General features: G+C 36.2%; 3 protein-coding genes across 3 annotated transcripts; 1 reads left to right on the top strand and 2 right to left on the bottom strand.

Annotated features, from left to right (window-relative positions):
* Nucleotides 1–274: 274 nt before the first annotated feature.
* LOC147472886 (putative pentatricopeptide repeat-containing protein At1g56570) lies at nt 275–979 on the bottom strand. The gene has a single exon (XM_086588117.1). The coding sequence runs from the start codon at nt 977–979 to the stop codon at nt 275–277; it is 705 nt and encodes a 234-aa protein (XP_086444243.1).
* A 402-nt stretch (nt 980–1,381) lies between these two features.
* LOC147472885 (uncharacterized) lies at nt 1,382–11,159 on the top strand. Its single transcript, XM_086588092.1, is given in 16 exon segments — nt 1,382–1,624; nt 1,694–1,885; nt 1,972–2,175; nt 2,638–2,869; nt 2,872–2,909; nt 3,239–3,373; nt 3,448–3,573; nt 3,822–3,863; nt 4,913–5,032; nt 6,066–6,208; nt 6,357–6,480; nt 7,272–7,346; nt 7,914–8,261; nt 8,354–8,446; nt 9,841–9,997; nt 10,669–11,159. Coding segments are annotated over 16 exon segments (2,460 nt in total). The 5' UTR covers nt 1,382–1,450; the 3' UTR covers nt 10,926–11,159.
* A 1,146-nt stretch (nt 11,160–12,305) lies between these two features.
* RUS6 (root UVB sensitive protein (Protein of unknown function, DUF647)) lies at nt 12,306–18,371 on the bottom strand. The gene is made up of 13 exons (XM_086588091.1): nt 17,577–18,371; nt 17,122–17,220; nt 16,861–16,974; nt 15,532–15,603; nt 15,306–15,416; nt 15,081–15,200; nt 14,377–14,478; nt 14,151–14,223; nt 13,978–14,061; nt 13,824–13,891; nt 13,543–13,641; nt 13,258–13,467; nt 12,306–12,680 (listed from the first exon to the last, which is right to left on the bottom strand). Exons 1-13 carry the CDS (start codon nt 17,937–17,939, stop codon nt 12,627–12,629), a joined length of 1,569 nt encoding a protein of 522 aa, XP_086444217.1. The 5' UTR covers nt 17,940–18,371; the 3' UTR covers nt 12,306–12,626.
* Between the last annotated feature and the right edge of the window lie 616 nt (nt 18,372–18,987).

The raw sequence follows: 18,987 nt of genomic DNA, 5'->3' as shown, positions 1-18,987 counted from the left end.
TGCCAGGGTCACATACGGAGCAGCACTACATGGATCCATCTTAAATAGCTGGTTCGCAGCTTCCCCTCCAAGTTGTACTTCACCGTAAACCCTACACGAACCGAGAAAGGAAGACAGCATCACAACATTTGGCTCAAAGGGCATCTCATCCATCGTCTTCTTTGCCTTGGTGAGTTGCCCAGTTTTGCCATAAAGGTCGACCATGCATGCGTATTGGTCTAGTTCAGGAATCAGGTCATATTCGATTCTCATTTTGTCAAAGTATTCTGTTGCTCTATCCCACGAGGCCAGCATGGTTACATGCGGTTAATACAGCAGTTAAGCATATGTTGTCGGGTCTCATGCCTTGTTCCTTGACTAACTTGTCAAAAAGCTCCAACCCGTCTTCTCCTCTTCCACCCTGAGCATACGCCGTAATCATTGACGTCCATAAAATGTTATTCCTGTGGTCCAGTTGATCAAAGATGCGGCGAGCCTCATCAATGCTTCCACACTTGGAGTACATATCTATGAGAGAGCTGGCCACAAATACACTTGTCTCTGAACCTAGTTTTGTTACGAAAGAATGGATTTGGGTTCCCTGTGGAAGCAGGGCAAGAGTGGCACAAGCATTCAAAATGGTAGAGAAGGTATAATGCGTTGGAGAGATATTCTGTTTTTGCATTTCCAGAAAAAGTGTCAAGGCCTGCTCACCGCACTGGTTTTGGGAATATGCAGCAATCATGGAATTGAGAAGAATAACATCCCTGTGAAGAGTGTCGCGATATAAGGATACAGCGAGGTTGATCTCACCGCATTTGGAGTAAGAATCAATGAGAGAAGTGACGACACAATTGTTAGAGTGACAGCCGAGTTTGATGACGTGCGCATGGAGGGATGCAGGCAATTCCAATTGAGAGTGCACTAGTAGTACAGAAGCAGTAGTAATTAGAGTGGCAAAAGTGTGGGAGTTGGGTCTAATATGAGTGTCCAGCAACATTTGTTTAAACAAGGAAAAAGCTTGTATAGCATGGCCATTTTGAGCATAGGCAACTATGATGGAGGTCCAGGAGACGTGATCGTGTTGCTCCATGGCGTCGAAAACAGATTTGGCATCGAGGATGAGGTTAGATTTAGCATACATATTAACAAGGGCAGTGTTGATGAAGACATTGTGTTGATACCAGGCAGTCTGAAGAATCCGAGCGTGAATTTGCAAACCGAAGCGGAGGTGAAGAAGTTGAGTGCAAGAATTGAGAAGGGTGCAGAGAATGAAGTTAGTGGGCTTTATCCCACGGGCGTTTAGGAGACGAAAGGAGATCAAGGCTCGACGGAAATGGTCGAGTGTTGTCATGTTTGTTTCAGGAATTTTGAGAGGGGGGCTTGTTGTTAGTAAAGGGCTTTATTGTCATAATCATAAATATATAAAAAAAAAAAGAGTCTTCTTTAATCTTTAGTGTTTGGGGCAGCAATGGCGGAGTATGATGAAACCCTAGTAGCAGCAGTTGAAGAGAAGAAGAAAGAAATGGAAGAGTACTCGAGCAGCAGCAGCAGCTCTTCAGAAGAAGAAGAAGAAGGAGAAGATGTTGAAAATGTGGAGAAAGCATTAGCTGACAATCCCACAGACTACGATACTCATGTCCAAGTATATAATTTTTTCTTCTTCTTCTTCTTCACTCTCTCTATCTAATAATTATTATTATTTGTTGGGCAGTACATAAAAGCTGTTCGGAAAGTTGGGGAGCTGGATAAACTCCGTGCGGCAAGGGAATCAATGTCTCAGCTCTTCCCTTTATCCCCTTCCCTCTGGCTTCAATGGGTCCACGACGAAGCTTCCCTCCTCACCTCTTCTTCTTCTACCCATGCAATCACACAGCTTTACGACCGTGCCCTTCGTGATTATCTAGTAACTTTTCACTCTTGCATTTTTTTTTCTATATCCTCAAATGGTCTTCTACACTTTTAGTGCTGAATGTGCTGTTGCTTGTGCAGTCTGTGCCTCTTTGGTGTGACTATCTTAATTTTGTTCAAGACCATTGCGACTCTTCACCAGCTGCTACATCAAAGCTCAGGGATTTGTTTGAGCGTGCTCTTCCTACTGCTGGATTACATGTTACTCAAGGCTATAAGATCTGGGAAGCATACATCAAATTCGAGCAAACCATTCTTCAAACTATTGATCACATCAACACTGAGGTCACTAGTGTTTATGCAGTTTAAACTTTTTCATCTTAATTTTTATTCTACTTTTCTTCCAAGCTTCTATTTCCCTCTAAAACATAATTAAATACAAAAAATTATTATCAATCTTTTCTTTTGCTCAGTATACCACTCATTCAATTTGATTTTATGATTGTTTAATTCTTTGTGTACCTCCTGTGTTCTTTGTTAAGATTGATATATACATATCTGCTTATTACGTAATATGAGCCTATTGTGATTCAATTTCTAACCTGTGTTGCATGGGTTGTTTAATTCTTTTGGACACGGGTGTACCTCCTGTTAGGGTACTTTTTGCTTGTTCCGGATTGTCCGTACATCCATATCCGCATCGCTTATTATACAGAGAAAATGAGGCTGTTGCAACAGAGGTTCTTCCAGTTACAAACTTTTATTTTGAAATTTTGCATGTAAAAGTATCTTCTTGTTGTTTTGCAGGAAAAAGAGAAGCAGGTCCACCGAATTCGAAGTCTATTTCATCGACAGCTGTCCGTACCACTTTGTGAATTAGGGTCTGTTCTTCTTGCTTACAAGTCTTGGGAGGCTGAACTAGGAAATACACCTAAAGGTAGCGCAAATAGCTTTGATGGGATTCCTCCTAATGTCTCCTCATCATATCAAAAAGCCATGGAGATGTATAATGCACGTGCTTGTTATGAAGAACATATTTCAGGGAAATTACACCTGCTGAGAAGCTTCAGCATTTTATGGTATGGTAAATGTTGATGGCTTCAGTACTGTCTCGTTTTAGCTGGAGATGTTTCCTTTACGCTGTTGTGTTATTCTGTAATGCGCGTTTATGCTTTACGTTCATAGATTTGATTTTCTGGTCAAACATATTTATCTATTATTAGTTTTTGTTGCTTGAGTTTCCTAGTAAAATGGGTAATATATGTGGTTCTAGACGAAGAAATCAAGAATTGTTTTTCTCAGTTTGGTTTCTAAATAATATAAATGCATCTGATAAATCTTCACTTTGGATGTGGGCTATTGTTATTTCTCTAGTTATTCAGAACTGATTGTCGATATGATGTTGCAGATTTATTTGAAATTTGAGCAGTCTTCTGGTGACCCAGCTCGCACTCAGATTCTGTATGAACGTGCTGTCACGGAATTTCCTGTTTCAAGCGATCTCTGGCTTGATTATACTCGATATGTGGACCAGACAATAAAGGTATTCCCTCAAACTTAAATCAATTTGCACATATTTATGACGTACATGAAATAACAATTTACCTTTGCTTTCAGGTTCCCAAAATTGTTTTAGATATTCATGCCAGGGCCACCAGGAACTGTACCTGGGTTGGAGAACTTTGGGTTCGGTATCTTCTAGCTTTGGAACGTGCTCATTCTTCTGAAGAACTGATGTCTACTGTATGTTTTAGCTTTTATGATCTCTTTACTGAAGTATATTTCAATTAGGGCCATCCATGGACTTTTCTTGTTTGAGGATGACGTTGCGCATCCTCAAAAGAGAATTGTTTTAGATTTCTCTTATTTGTAATTGCTATTACCATAAAAAGAAGAAAAAGAAAAAGAAAGAAAGAACAGCTGAGTCTATTTTTTAAAAATTTCTCTACCTAATGTTAAATATTGAGACCCCATAATGCCTTCTGTTTCAGGTCTTTGAGCAATCCCTGCAATGTGTATCCAGCTCCGAAGAGGTAAGAATTGGTGTCGTGCTGTCTGTAAATTTAACAATTCTTTTTGGTCATTACTGGTAAGTTAAATTTTATTATTCTTTTTTTTCTATCTTTAACTTTATATCCAATAAACTTTTTGGTATTGAACATATCTGGACAATTTCAGTTCTCGTTGTTGGTCATGACTCATGAACAATGCTGTCATGGCGAATGGGTAAGAATGCACAAGAGGCAACAAACACAAAGAAAATCAGAAGAAGCACCAAGGACCAGGAAACTTCACACCACACCTTCTAGGATGATGTTATTCTCTATATAAACCCCATTTACGATCATGTCTTTCATCTAGCTATCAATAAGATTATAACCCTTCTCTCCTCTATTAATACCCAGAAACTTGATTTCTCCCATTACATTTTTTCAACATGAAGACCTCATAGATAACCCTCTTCAACTACCCGAAAAAGTAACTGAATAAGAGTTTATTTGTGCTTATGTTTACCAATTTCAAAGATTTTGTGGAGTTTTATTTGCATGTTGTTTACAGGCTTCTGTATACACCACCAGTGGATGAGTGGATGTTTGTTTCGATAAATGTGCTTCTGGTTGCTGTTTTCCATTCAGTGATTAACTGTAATCATGATGTATCCTATATTGTTGTAAGAAAACTTGACGAGATAGATACCTGTCACATTTTTCAATTTACTTTGAATCTCCATATGTTATTTAACCAGTCTCATCCCATGATATTGAGGGGATGCTGGAGTAAATCTTGTATTATCTGTGTTTCTATGATAAAGTTGTAAATCTTAGCACCTAGTATAGAGAAATCGGTGATTTTTTTTGGTAAAGTGAAATAGGTGATTTAGCAGTCGTGTAATCACTTTGGTTGGTGTTATTTGGATGGTCCGGACATAATGGTCATGTAATATTCAACTAAATCAAAGACCTGTTCTGTTGTATAGTTACAGCTGTTTCAGACTTCCAGTATGTAGAGTCTTGAGTTTTGTCGAAGTTCTTTATGTCTGATCTATAATCATACTAACGTGTCAGTGGAATTTATGTTCCAGTATCTGTTCCAGTATCTGGATTTGTTCCTCACTCGCATAGATGGCTTAAGGCGCAGGATCAATTTGGCTGATTCAACTGATGATTTCTTGGAATATTCTGTAATTAGAGATACCTTTCAGGTTGGATTCTTGATTCATATTTGCAGAACTCTGCTTTTTTGCTGCCATGTAATATACTTATTCGGCTATCAAATTGTCTTAATTATCACAGTAGAACTTCAATAAGTTAATACCTTTGGGACCGGCCAAAATCCATTAATTAAGTGGGGTTTAGATTAATCATTAAATAAATAAGGGTTAATCTATCAGCAACAAGTATTTTATATAGAGTCAACGGTTGACTAACTGACTGGAGCTGTTAAATAGTAGGGTATGTCTCTTGATTTTCAAAACACGGGGTGGTTTCAAATTAACCCAATAACTTTATAATTAATCGACTAACTTGTAGCTGTTGATTTATCCATATATTTTGGCTTTTTGCTTATACTTTTTTTTTTCCTGAAAATTATGTACATTATTTATGGTCTTAAGGATCATATAATATCATACATTTAAAACAAGTTCTGTTATATAAGAGAATATGTACACGTTAAAGTCATTTTTATGATCTTTAATTCTTTATCATATGGTAAGGGTGTATTTAATCAAACCTCAATCTCTTCAACTTAGACACTAGCTATCATACAAGCTATTTCATTACACATCATAGTTAGTCTAATATGTATTTCTTATTAATTGAGACCTATAGAACTCTATAGGGGAATTTTTGAAACTTAATATCTTAAAATTTTGGCGAATATTATTAATTTAGTACATTGGCCCAAGTCGGGACTGGCAAAGTTCATTATTTATGTGTGATAATAAACTTAGTGCATGTTAGTTTAACGGGGTTCTACTGTTCTAGTTATCCAAGATAGTATCTGATATATACTAGTTTGTCGTATACATGGAAACAACACACTAGTTTCTCATCCAAAACTTTCTTTCATGATCCATCTAACATGTCTAAGACAAGCCTGAAAATTTAGCATCTTCAAGATGCATTTACGGATTTCTCATTATTTTGTTTATATTTCATTACCTTTGGTGTGCTAGGGTGAATTTTTTTTATTTATTATCTTGCGCAATATTTTAATGTGTAGACTTTTTGCAGCGTGCTACAGATTACCTCTCCCCACACCTAAAAAATACAGATGGTTTATTGCTTCTGCACGAATATTGGGCTCGTTTAGAGTTGAGTTTTGGAAAAGATTTGGCTGCAGTTCGTGGAGTATGGGAAAGCTTGCTCAAGACCAGGTCTAGTATCACAGCGCAATATGCTTCCACAATTGAGTGTTTTCTTTTTTAAGCACCCCTTTAACCAAGTTAAGGGGTAACTGACTTCTTTTCAGAACTCTTCTCGTCACTGCTTTATTTCTAATCAGACTGGCCGTGGCTTGTACAGTGGTTCGATGTTTGAAGCATGGAAACAATACATAAAAATGGAGATTGAAACAGGCCATGTAACTGAAGCTAGAGGCATCTACAAAAGATGCTACAGTAAGAAATTTACTGGAACTGGTTCGGAGGTATGATTCTGGCTTTCTCAACACTAGAAACTCGCCATAGTTCCTTATAAGTAAATAGTCCTGTGATTAATGCCCATAATAGTTATCATACTGTAGGAGGTATAGATGCAAGTTTAAGTTAAGCATGACTCAACTACTGAAGGCTGGATATTTTAATTTCTGTGAATGAATAAGGCTTTTTGTTAATGTCAAAAAAAGAAAGTTACAGTCAAGGAAATTACAAAAAGTAAGAAAGAGTTGGGGGACATGATGTGAGTGACAGAGCGATTCGCTCAAGCCCACTGAGCCAATCACAAATTGGTTGCAATGAAGGCAGCTGCCCCTAACTAATCCAACATATATTGGACTTGGAGGAACTTTACTAATGCTGAACATTGACACGTGTACCCTTGTAAATGGTACTTATCTTTAGATTAATTCACCAGGTGTTAACTACTAGGAGAAATTTGGGTTGTGGATAGAAAGCAGAAGAATCTTGATTGTTGACAAAGAGTGCATTCACCAATCACATCAAGTAGATGTCTACTTTGTTGTGTTAAATCTATTACGCATTGCAAATAATTCTCCTTCCCTAAACTTGGTTAATAGGTTAAAATCACATGGTTATTGAATTCATTTGTATATTTTTTGCACACAAATTTAATCAAATATAATATGTGTCTTGAGTTGCTGGTTTTTGTATTTTTTCAAAGTCCTCTAACATCGGAATCTCAATATTTCAGTGTTGAACTTCTGAAGTATATTATGTATTAGATGATACCTTCCTTTTCTAAAAACACAGAATCATTCAGGACATATGCCATTCATGGGTACGCTTTGAGCGGGAATTCGGTACATTAGACGATTATGATCATGCTGTGAGGAAGGTATATTCTTCTTGTCAAAGAACTCCCTTTTTGTTTATTAGTGAGCTTCTTTTCTCTAGTTGACTCTGTGTTTGTGTCTCTTTTGTATCTCGTAGATATTTTGCTCCAAAATCTTATCAAGGACTCTATTGTTCATAACTATTTGTCTTATACAATAATAATTGTGTATGAAAGCTATTGCTACAATGAGACCTAACTTGACACTGTTTGTCTCTTTTGTATCTCGTGGATATTTTGCTCTAAAATCTTATCAAGGACTCTATTGTTCATAACTATTTGTCTTATACAATAGTAATTGTGTATGAAAGCTATTACTACATTGAGACCTAACTTGATGTAGCTTATTTAGATTTTATTTATTCTCCATTGTTCCTTGAATGGTCATTTCTTCTTAAACAAGAAATTTTGTTGGACTTCTACAAGTTCCTTTTTTCTTGAAGTACCTAGATTGTGATCTCTATTTTTGCTTTGTGCATTAGATGATATTATTGCAGATGCCTGTGCAATCTCAAATGGTGTACTTCCCATCTCAGATTGAAATATAATTCTCCTTATTGTCTTCCTTAGGTGACACCACGATTGGAGGAACTCAAGTTATATAGGTCACAACAGGAGTCCAAGAGTGGTGTTGCATTAGTAGCTCAAAAGGAGGATCTTCACTCAAAAAAAGCTCCCCAGAAGAGAAAAATGGGTGCCAAATCAACCGAGGAACTCCCAACATCAAAGAGGCAGAAAGGCACAACTCACAACTCAACAAAGTCATTTGAAAGAGAGACAAGTCAGAAATCAACAGAAGACAGTAACGTGGAATTAGGCAAACCTGAAACCATGAATGAGCAGAAAATAAAATACTCAGTTCCAAGAGCAACCTATACGGATCAGTGCACTGTCTTTCTTTCTAACCTTAGCCTTCAGGCAAGTTGCCCTCATTCTTTCTTTTGAGTTGAGTTTTGTTACGAATCACAATAAGTTACGGCTGTGTGACGTAAATAACATCTCCTTTGCAGGCAAAGGATGAACATCTGCGTGATTTCTTTAGTGATGTTGGTGGTGTTACAGCTATTCGTCTACTGAGGGATAAGCTCACCGGAAAGTCAAGGGTCTCTCTCTCTCTCTCTCTCTCACACACACACACACACCCACACCCACACCCACAGATGCACTTGTGTGATTTCATGTTGTTAATCATATATTTGTGTGGAATGATGGTCTGTCTTTGGATGTCTTTCAAATAGAAATCACCTTCCGCGTTGCATGTCTTCTGACAGTGCTCTCTTTCGCATTATCACATATGCCTACCGATTCAGTGCCTCACTATCTCTTTATCTTGGACTTGGAAAATTTCTAAGACATAATTTTAGAATTTGATCAGTATAGCTTTTGGAAGAACTATTGTTGTTTCCTTGAGTGTTGTTGAATCAAAATTCAACCACATAAACTTGTCAGCTGAACAAATTGCATTGTGTACTCACAATCATAATTTAGCTTTCACATTTCCAACAAGGGTCCCATTAAATAAATGCTGTGAGTTGAGGCTTATAGAACAGCCTGCCGTGCATTTGAGTTTGTCTATGAGAAATGGTTGAATTTCTAAGTTCAATTCAACATCGTATTATGTACATGTTCTGTACTAATAATGCAGAACGTGGATATGACCATGAATTACTAGTGTATATATATATATAATGTGCATATTTTTATGGTAACGCCTACATAACGCATCTCACGTGAAAATTTTGGTAGTAAATTTGATTTCACATTTTAGGTTTCCACTGTCGGAGTCAGAATGTATTGGACTTTCTTAATAATTTTAGGAAAAGCTATTAGGGTCATGGGTTGAAAGTAAGTCCCAAGTCATGAATGATAATGTGTAGCTAAGATATCTTGCATGCATAGGAAATTGAGTAACCTCACTTGCACACATCCTATTCACCAGATTTGCTGACTGTCCAAATCTTTGGATATATGTATATAGTTGAGGTTTGGGTTTCTGAATTTTTCGATTTCGTTCACGTGGTGTTCAAGGTGAAAGCCTGAGAATTCCAAATGTGATACCTCAAATTTTCCTCTTGTAAGTGACAAGTACCATTCTGTTATCCCTCCCCCACATGACAAGGGAAATCAGATCTTTAACTGTTTTTTTTTTTTCCATTTCACTAAAATTTAGAATAAAGTCAAGTTCTGGGGAAATAGAGTGCAGCATATGTTCTGGGGAAAACTAGTTTGGACATGCTACTTGTCAATTCTAAGGTTTATCAGATCAAAGTTTGAGTTAGCCACAATAGCTGTGCTTTTATGAACCAATCTGAGAAGTCAAAAACCTAATCCTATGGCAATAGCTACAGCTGAATAGCTTTTTTAAGTTATACCTGTACATCTTGTCATTCATAATACTTCTCTTTGTTCCTTTTCAGAATAAATTTAAAATGATCATTTAAGTGTAGATGGGATCTCCTGGTTATACACTGACACAGTATTCATCTTTGTGTTCAAGGGATTGGCATATGTAGATTTGGCAGACGATACTCATCTTGTAGCAGCTTTAGCAAAGAATAAGCAGATTTTACTGGGAAAGAAAGTGAGCATTGCTCGGTCTGATCCAAAACATAAGAAAGGAAGAGAATCTTATGGAAGAAGCTCAAGCGAACATGGTATTTAGTGTCTCTGTGTCTGTGTGCATAGTCGTTTCTTCACCTGTATACGTAATATTGATTTGACAAGTCTTCCGTTGCTTGTTCTCTGGATGAGAGAGTGACAATATTAACATTGTGTTTATTGCCCATCGGTAGATAAATTTTTTTTTTTTTAAAAAGGAAAGGAAAAAAAAACGTGCTAAAGTTAGTCACAGCTGAATGCACACCGTTGATTGTGCATCGAGATGAACTACGAGTTGATACATCTTCGAGATGCACAACAAGTTGTATTCACTGTCGCCTAAGTAAACTGTTGGCATTGTGCCGTGAGTTGAAAAGAATGATAGAGTTGATGTTCACTGGCTATCATGGTTTTAGAAACAAATATTGTGTGGATGCTGATAATAGCTTCTTTTTGTTGCTGAGGAAAATAAAATTTTGTGGACATCATATTGTTTGGACGTGCACCCCCCATTTCACTTAATTCCAAACACATTTTTCATATTAGGTCGATAATTGTGCTTTTATTTTTATTGGTTCAATCTGCTTGCTGTGATTTTATTTTTTCTGTTCTTTTCTTTTGCAGATAATTCTAAACCAACCTTGTATATTAACTCGATATTGTGCTTTTATTTCTAGTGGTTCAATATACTTACTGTGATTTTACTTTCTGTTCTTTTCTTTTGCAGATAAGAGAGGACCTGCTAGTAATAGTGGTGGTTCAGTTGAAGGGTCTGGCTCCCAAAAGAAAGAGTCGGTAGCATCACAAACACAGTCCTCTATTTTGAATAGGCATGGAGATAATATCCAGCTCAGAGGTAGAAACACGTTTGCAGTACCTCGTACAGTGGTCAGAACCCTTGGTAGAAGCAATAATGACCCAAAGAAAGAATCTGACGAGACCCCCAAATCTAATGATGAGTTCAGAAATTTGCTGCTGAAATAATAGATTGTAGTTCTGTGTGTCGAGCCGCAGCCAAATGTGTTGCAGTAGGCCAAAATATGACGCATGATGCTTGTCAATGAAGTCTGTTTTGTAAAAGTCGAGGATCAGAAGATATTCCCTGTTGCAAAGATGCTGTTTAAATTAAATTATATATGTGGTTTGGGGAGTAAGACTGTATCATGAAAAATTGTAGACTCAAAACAAGAAAGATAATAGAGGTCCATACTTTGTTTTGATTTGCTTGTATTGGTTCTCTATTTGTCTAACATAAAGCGTTCGGGGATTTTTTTAAAATTGCTAGTGTCTGGGGTTCCTTTAAGAGTTTCGTACAAGAGTTTTCTCCATGAACGAACACACTGATCAAACAGTTTTTTCAAAAAGGTTTGTGAGGTTTTCTCATATGTTACATTAAAAGTTGGCAATGGAAATATGGATGATAATAGGGGTGATTTCAGATTGGATAAAGAGTTTTAAATAAATCGGAAATTTGAATTATATAATTGGATTCTCTTTTAGAATAATTATTTTTTATCCAGTTAATACATTCATTTAGCAATCATTTTGAAATGTATTAATTCAAGAAAATAATTTAGACAACTCATTCAGACATCGTGTTTTTAACATTAATTCGAAAATAGGAATTATAAATTGAGACATGTACTAGAATGACAATATTGTTTTCTTGATTTTTATTTGGTTTGTAAAATAGACAATTTAAGTATATGAAATAGACTCGCTATATGTTTTGAAATTAATCGTTTGTAAACTATTTTGAAAACACATCCAATTCGATCCAGTTTTTTTAAAAATTTTTCAGATATCAAAACCAAATATCATTGAAATAGAAAAATATTGGAATATATGTTAAAAATTCTAGAAATCTTTTTAATTGTTTTTGCAATTCATTTAGCTTTTTAAAAGGTAAGTTCGAGCTTATTTTTTTGTGGTGAAAAAGTCGACATCCAATTTTTTCTGATCCAATTATTTATAGCCGACCATATGTAGCTGTTGCACCAGAAACAAAAGTTTTCATTTAGGTCTTGATCTAATTAACTATAAGTGTTTCACAATTCTTCGTAAAAGTTACATTTGAAATGTTTTCTTTTGATTGAAATCTCATTTTCCATATTTAATCAAAAATTTGATCGGTCTTTCGTAATTTCATACTTCTTTTCACTTGTGCGTTGGCATAGTTACTCGACTGCAGGGAATTTTTAGCAAAGGGAGAGTCATTTCGGAAACTACCAAGATGTAAGAGCGACAGCATTTTCTTGGAGCAGAAGTTCAAGGGTACACTCATGCGGTCGTGCCGTAATCACACATTTCTAATGGCTCTCACGAGATCAGAGATTGAAGTTAATAGTTCATTTGACACTGTTCTAAATTCTAATGTGGCTGGATTGAAGACTTCAACCAGCAGCATCCTGGATTGAATTAAAAGACAGCTTTACAAGGAATCCACCATTGTCACATCTTCCTTCATAAGACCCTTAAAATCATATTATTACACATTCAAGCAATATAATGACGTGCTCGGGATACCATGAACGTGAATACAGCAACAAAACAGAAAACCTGTGGGCGCTTTGATTTGCTTGAGAAGCTCCATCCCTATTTCAGTTGCAACCCTGTACATGTAAGCAGTCCAGACCAACCATGCTTAACTTTCAAAAACCTGAGGTATATTCTGTACTGCAGTAGTTAATAAAGTCGAGCTCGCCCTGGGTTGAGCAATGAATCTGACATCATCCATCCCTGCAGCAACAAGATCACAAGTTTCAGAAGAGTGAAACACATTATTCCAAAACCCAAACGGAGCAATACAAAACCATTGCAGAGAGCCAGAGAAGACTGTACTTTGTTTAAAAATTGTGATCCAGATGAGTTTTAGGATGTAGATCTCTTAGTGGGCGGGAAAATCTAATAATAAGACTACTTTTAATGTCAATTTCATTTCAAACACCTCACCCACCACATATATTTTGATGCTTTCTTAATTTAATGTCTCATATTATAGTTGGTGTTTGTCTGCCATTGCAGATGCAGCCTACTAAGGCAATTTACCAAAGAAAGTCATCAAATTATGTGTATATGCATATTTAACCAAGTTGTCAATGAATAAAGAGTTGAAGACAAATAACCTATATTTGAAAAAATGATGAAAATTGAAACCCCAAAAACTATGATTTCAATATATGAAACTAGCAGAACAGATAACACTGTCTACTGAGAAAACCATCATGCTCCTGTAATAGTAGAATCACTAGAATGCAACTAAAAGATGCATTGCATCTAGTGAAACATACAAAGATAGTACTTCCTTTATAAGTACCTGTTCAGACGCTTTCTTTTTAAACACTCCATATGAGCTCGAGACAATCTTACAGGACTCAGCAATATGCGCCTCAATATCAATAGTTGTTGGCAAGGAATGATGAGTTGATAAGGATCCAATGAAATCCAAAAGGTCATTTCCATCGTGCTTGGACACTGAAGAGTCACGTTTATCTGAAGAACGGATGAAATGCAAAAGCACATGTGCCTGTAATACCAGAATTTTAGCTTTTAGTATACTGAAGCATTTTTCTGGTCAATGGGTCTCATTTTCAATACTCACATGGTAAGCAGCTTTTAGAATGTCATCAGACTTCGCCTTATCTTTGAGTAAAGCGTAAATATTACCCTTCAAGGGATTATAAGTGACAATATATCTTTCGTTCTGTCAGAAAAAGCATGAATAAGTAAGCAAATAAATAAACAGTTACAGTTACCAGAAAAAAAGAAGAAGAAAATTATAAAAATAAAATAAACGGAACCCTCGATGCATATAAGAAAAGGCGCACTCTGCTTAACAGATCTCTCCTTTAATCAAGTAATGGATTACTATTTATAAGACATACACTTAAACAGGGGCTCGATAGTGAGGTATGAATCAGGCTCCTGGAATGCGTCTTTAAACCTCGACCCTGGTAAAAGAATTAGAGTGGATTTGAACTTAGAAGTTCAGGTAAAAAATTGAAACAATCGAAACCCATTATCACATAAAGACTACCTAGCACAATGGGCCTATTCTTTGACCATGGGAAAGTGAAGACGCTTTCCCTCATATTTCCCACCTGCAATGAGGGTACATCACCTATAGAATAAGAACAAGTTTTAAGAATTGATCAGATGGCAAAGCACTCTTTTATCATTGCTCTGTTTAAATTTTATAGGCTCACTAACCAGTCTCAAGGAAAGATTCAACTGCCAAAGTGAATCTTGCGCGATTCAAAGTCCGCAATACTACAGACTTGACCTGATGAAAAGCAAAGCCAAATAACAAGTTGCAACTTCAGCCAAACAACAGCAGTAAGATGGGGGAAAAGAACTTGTACTCAGGTACAAGGGAAGGGGGAAGGGAAGGGAAGGGAGAGAGGGGGGGGGTGTTTATTGGGGGTGTAGAGCACACCTCATTGTATGAGCTGAGAATATATCCGCATGAGAGAAGTGTAAAGGTGGAAACCAAGGATGGATTCTTTTTGGATATCATGATACTCAACCCTGTCCCCAGCTTCAAAATAGGAAGTTCAAATGCAACTATCAATAATATATTCACATTAGTATAAACATATATATCCTGTGTAGATATATCTAACATAAGACATGAGTTTCCATTTGTACATGGACCAAAATCTCAAATAATGTGAAATACACTGACTGCAAGTGGCTAACATCTGAGGTACAAGACAAATTAAAAACAGAATAACCTTGTTGCAGACGCAAAGATATACTGAGAAGTAGGGCGGGTAGTAATATATATAACATATAAACCATTAAATTCCCGTGTCAGGAGTGTAAGTGAAGTAGTACGTGGGCAGCTACAAATGCTTAACTCAATTCTGTTTTAAAACTTTAGAAAATAGCTAGTTATGCAAAGTGTAGATTTAGAGTTACTGACAATGTCTGGGTTGGAATAAGAGACCAATAAACACTTTGCACAACATTTTTCTATATAACGGCTTGGATTCTTATCACCTTTCCCATTTTTCATCATGTATTTGTCTTTTAGAGTTGAAGAGCACAAAACACCGGCTTTTCACGTTTTTTATAGAGAAGAACTGCATTTTGTGACTATGGTTAGGTTGCAAGAAATAAACAGCAGAGATAACATACCAGATCTGCAATATTGCCAACACATTCTCCTTTTGCAGTGACATCCCCAATGTTCTCTCCTTTCGCAAAGGCTTTATATATTGGAGTTCGAGTTGATGTAGATGTTACAGCAGCAACATTCTAAATGAAAGAAGTGAAACGAACAAGGTTACGTTTTCTTCAACCAAAGATATATGAAGGTCTGAAGGATTTAAAAAAGAAAAGTAAAAAACAAATGACTCCAACCTTTGCCACATTGGCAGCACAAGCCAATGGCAGGAAAAGGTGTGGCACGAGGGCAGTTGCCAACTCTACCCCAGCACCTAACTCCATCAAGAGATCACCAGAAAATCGAAGCTGCAACACGTTTCAGTAATTGGAAAAGGTCATAGTAGGAAAGAAGTTTAAAAGAAGAGAATATTTTTTATTGATAATGCTAAAGAGGACAATATGTCTGTAAGAGCAACTTTACCTGTTTTAAATCATAGTCGAATTTCTTTCCTTGCCTTGCGAAAAGCATTTTCCCGATACGACCTGCCCCATCCTAGAATTGAGCAAAACATTTTGCAAAAGCTTAATTATGTAAAAGGGAACCCACAGCTTAAAAATATAAATCCTGAACATAAGAACAAATTCAATTTCAAAAAAAAAACAGTAGATGCATCTCTACGAGATCAAACATTGTAGCAACACCAACTAACGATACTAATGCCACATCTCTCTCACTGATCCAGTATATGGGAGGAATGAAGAGAGACGTTGTTTGGGTGTTTTGTCTTCAAATGGGATTCATCGTTGGGCAGTGCTAGGAAGCCTACAAGATCTGTAGATTTCACAGAGATTGATAGAAATCTTCAAGAGATAAGACTAAGAGTACAGTTCTACAGCAGAAAAAAAACCACCATCCAGACCGATGAATACTTTAATGGATTTAGTTTAGGAGGATTGAAGCCTCCAATCAAACATTGCATAAACAAAACGTTAAGAATCAGTAGTCCATTAAGAGCAATCCATAATAACCAAATGAAATTGACAACGGAACGAACATTGTTTTACGTCCCTTAAGTACTTTAACTTGTAAAGTTACCTGTTGAGATGTTTGTTATAGTCCCCCATGGGATGCGTCAAGCCTTGCAGTACGGTATAAATGTTTCTGGGACCTCCACTTACCGCTAATTGGTTTTAAGTTAAATGCTCATAATGTTTAAGATTACCAACATAACAAAGAAAACGGCTATGTTTACCTCAGTTACTTAATGTTTTTATCTCATATTTATTTAGACTACACACCCTGGATTTCAATGATTCCCCTTAACCAAGCGGTGACTTAGAATTAGAATACCTGCAAAACCAATTTAAACTATCTTTCCCCGAAGCCATCTTTTATACTATCTAATAGACTAATACTCAAAGTGGTAATCTAATTTTCGGGTAGTTCCTAATTTCTCTACATCAAGGGGTGCCATAACTGTTTATCAGTAGATATACATTGTGCTTATGTGTCGAAGTAACAGCAAAATCTCTAAGAAGTTAAACCACCCACCAGACTTGACTTCTTCATATGTGTAACAAGATTTGATGGGATGACAAAATCTAGCTACTCAAAAACATGTATATATTACATTTTTTTTTTTGGGTTGTGAGATTCTTCAAATTACCATTTCCCTTAAATGAATTTTTCCCTGTGAAGGCGCCAATTGTTTCATAAGCGTCAAGGGCAAATTGTTTAAAAGCGTTTTAAAAAAAAAAAAAGAGATTGATTTCAGATAATGAATAGCTTTGCAAATGAGATTTGCTTCACCTTGAGTATCCAGTTAATTGCAACAGCCCCTGAAGTAGCTCTATCTCTAGAAAGTCCAACCGAACTGAGCAATGCCTGTGTAGTGAAAACACCCATGGCTCCACCGAAGAAGTGCTGAAGGAACATGAGCTCATCAAATTAGCATTCAAAAGGAGTAAAATCGGATGTGTTATGTTTTGTGTTAGTATGGTTTTGGTCTTTTATGGCCAATATCCAATTGCTTAGAGATAATAAGAATATTTAAGTAGATAAACAGCGTACCTTTAAAGCTCTCCATTTCATATATGGCACATAAGAAGTGGAAACGCTGTCCGGGAAACCTTCAGGCACGACATAGGATCTTATGAAGGACATAAACTCCTGCATGGTAAGTAGAGTGCATGATGCATATAAAAATATTAGTAAACAGAACAAATAAATGGCTTTGCAGCACAAACTCGGCAGTAAAAGAGAGAGACAATAATAATAATAAAAATAATACAGAGGCCAGGATAGAAAGAATTGGTTTTACATTGATAAAGAAATTTATTTATATATTTTCATATGAGGGATTATTTGAACAAGTCCAAAGAGAAAAGTAAAATTTAATTTGTGTTATTAGAAAACAACATTATACAAATGATGCATAATTAACAATGAATAAAGTAATAATTTACAATGAATAAAGTAATAGTTTATAAATTGGGAAATTGAATGAATAAGAAAAGTAGTAGTACATCGATGGGAGGTTGGGGAGCCTGTAAGCTGATGGCGCGAACAGATGAAGAAGAAGGCCTGTTGTTGAATTTAGCAGAAGAAGAAGAAGAAGAAGAGGTGTCTGTTTCCGCGACATACTTCCAGCGTCGGCCGTCAAGTTCCTCGCAACAGATGACTCTCAAGCTGGAATTGATGAATTGGGCATCCTCGATTAGGACAGAAGCAGGAGCATGTGATGATGATGAGGCAAGATTGGCACTTATGCGAAGGGTCTCTCTCACGAGAAGCTGGTGGGCATCTTGAGACGACGAAGACGTTATGGTTTGGGTAACAACCGCGGAAGAAGAAGAAGATTGCTGCTTGATTCGGTGGAGGGGAGGCATTACTAATAATTACTATGAATCAATTAGCCATTCTTCTTCTTCTTCTTGTCGTCGTCGATGGGTTGGAAAAGAAACCCATGTTTACAAAGAAACAAACTTTTTATTTATATACAAAAAAAGGAAGAAGCCCATTGGTAATGTCGACGACAGGTGTTACGGAGATGTCTCTCCAACAAATCCAACCCACCCCACCAAATTTTCCGCCTTTTCTAGTTGCACAGTTAATTATGATGATTATATAGTTATATACTGACTTTTTTTGTACAATCTCAATCTTTCCTTCTTCTCATTCTCACTCTGCTCACTTAAAAAAGCTTAAACTTGAACAACCTTCTTATAAAAGCTCAACTTTCCTACAAAGGTTGGATGCCTCCTAAACCCATAAAACAAGTTCCATTTTCATAAGATTAGCTGCAAAATGTTTTTAACACCGTTCCTACAGTTTAACAACTCACTTGCTTTTATCACAGACTTGATCATGTTGCCTAGTAGCCATCGTCATCACTCTCCCCGAATAAACAATAATAATAATAAAATGTGCACGTGTGACTTACCAATTTAAGACCATTATACAAAGAAAAATAAGAGTAAATGTGCGGATGTTAAATTGTTAATAATGAAAATGGAGCATTTATATATATTTGCATGTAATTCGATAAATTGATTATTGAAAAAAAAAAAAAAAAGTAATTCGATAAATTATTACAAATTTTTTTGTAATACTTTGATAATATGATGGGAATGGAATTGCATCTGTGAAATATTGGTTTTTTTTTATTGTGATAAATCTGTTCGGTGTGCTACTCAAATGTGCTCGTTGAACAAAATAATAAGCAAGGTTAATTTTGTGTTTTGATAATAACATATGTTGTGAGATTTAAGAGGAGAACCAGTTTAGAAGCGCTAAACATTTTTTAATTTGCTAGGTAAGTTTAAATTGTATTAAAAGAAAAGGAAAAGAATACAAAAATGATTAGTGTAGACAACAGACTCACATACACAATATTTTTGCCAAATCAAACCTAAATCTAGTTATAATTCATTTAAA

The sequence above is a fragment of the Coptis chinensis genome, unplaced genomic scaffold (assembly GCF_015680905.1).
Source record: "Coptis chinensis isolate HL-2020 unplaced genomic scaffold, ASM1568090v1 utg653_pilon_pilon, whole genome shotgun sequence".
Taxonomy (NCBI): domain Eukaryota; kingdom Viridiplantae; phylum Streptophyta; class Magnoliopsida; order Ranunculales; family Ranunculaceae; genus Coptis; species Coptis chinensis.
The sequence above is the reverse complement of the archived record's forward strand: the minus strand, read 5'-3'. Positions and strand labels throughout refer to the sequence as shown.

Bases quoted from the DNA above. Each gene is read 5' to 3' on its own strand.
- LOC147472886 (XM_086588117.1), bottom strand. From the start codon at position 979: ATGTTGCTGGACACTCATATTAGACCCAACTCCCACACTTTTGCCACT.
- RUS6 (XM_086588091.1), bottom strand. From the start codon at position 17,939: ATGCCTCCCCTCCACCGAATCAAGCAGCAATCTTCTTCTTCTTCCGCG. The intron at 15,201-15,305 runs GTTGGAGTCATT...TCTTTCATTTAG, and splicing joins GTGCTGCCAATGTGGCAAAG to AATGTTGCTGCTGTAACATC. The intron at 14,062-14,150 runs GTTAGTGAGCCT...CTTATTCTATAG, and splicing joins TGAATCTTTCCTTGAGACTG to GTGATGTACCCTCATTGCAG.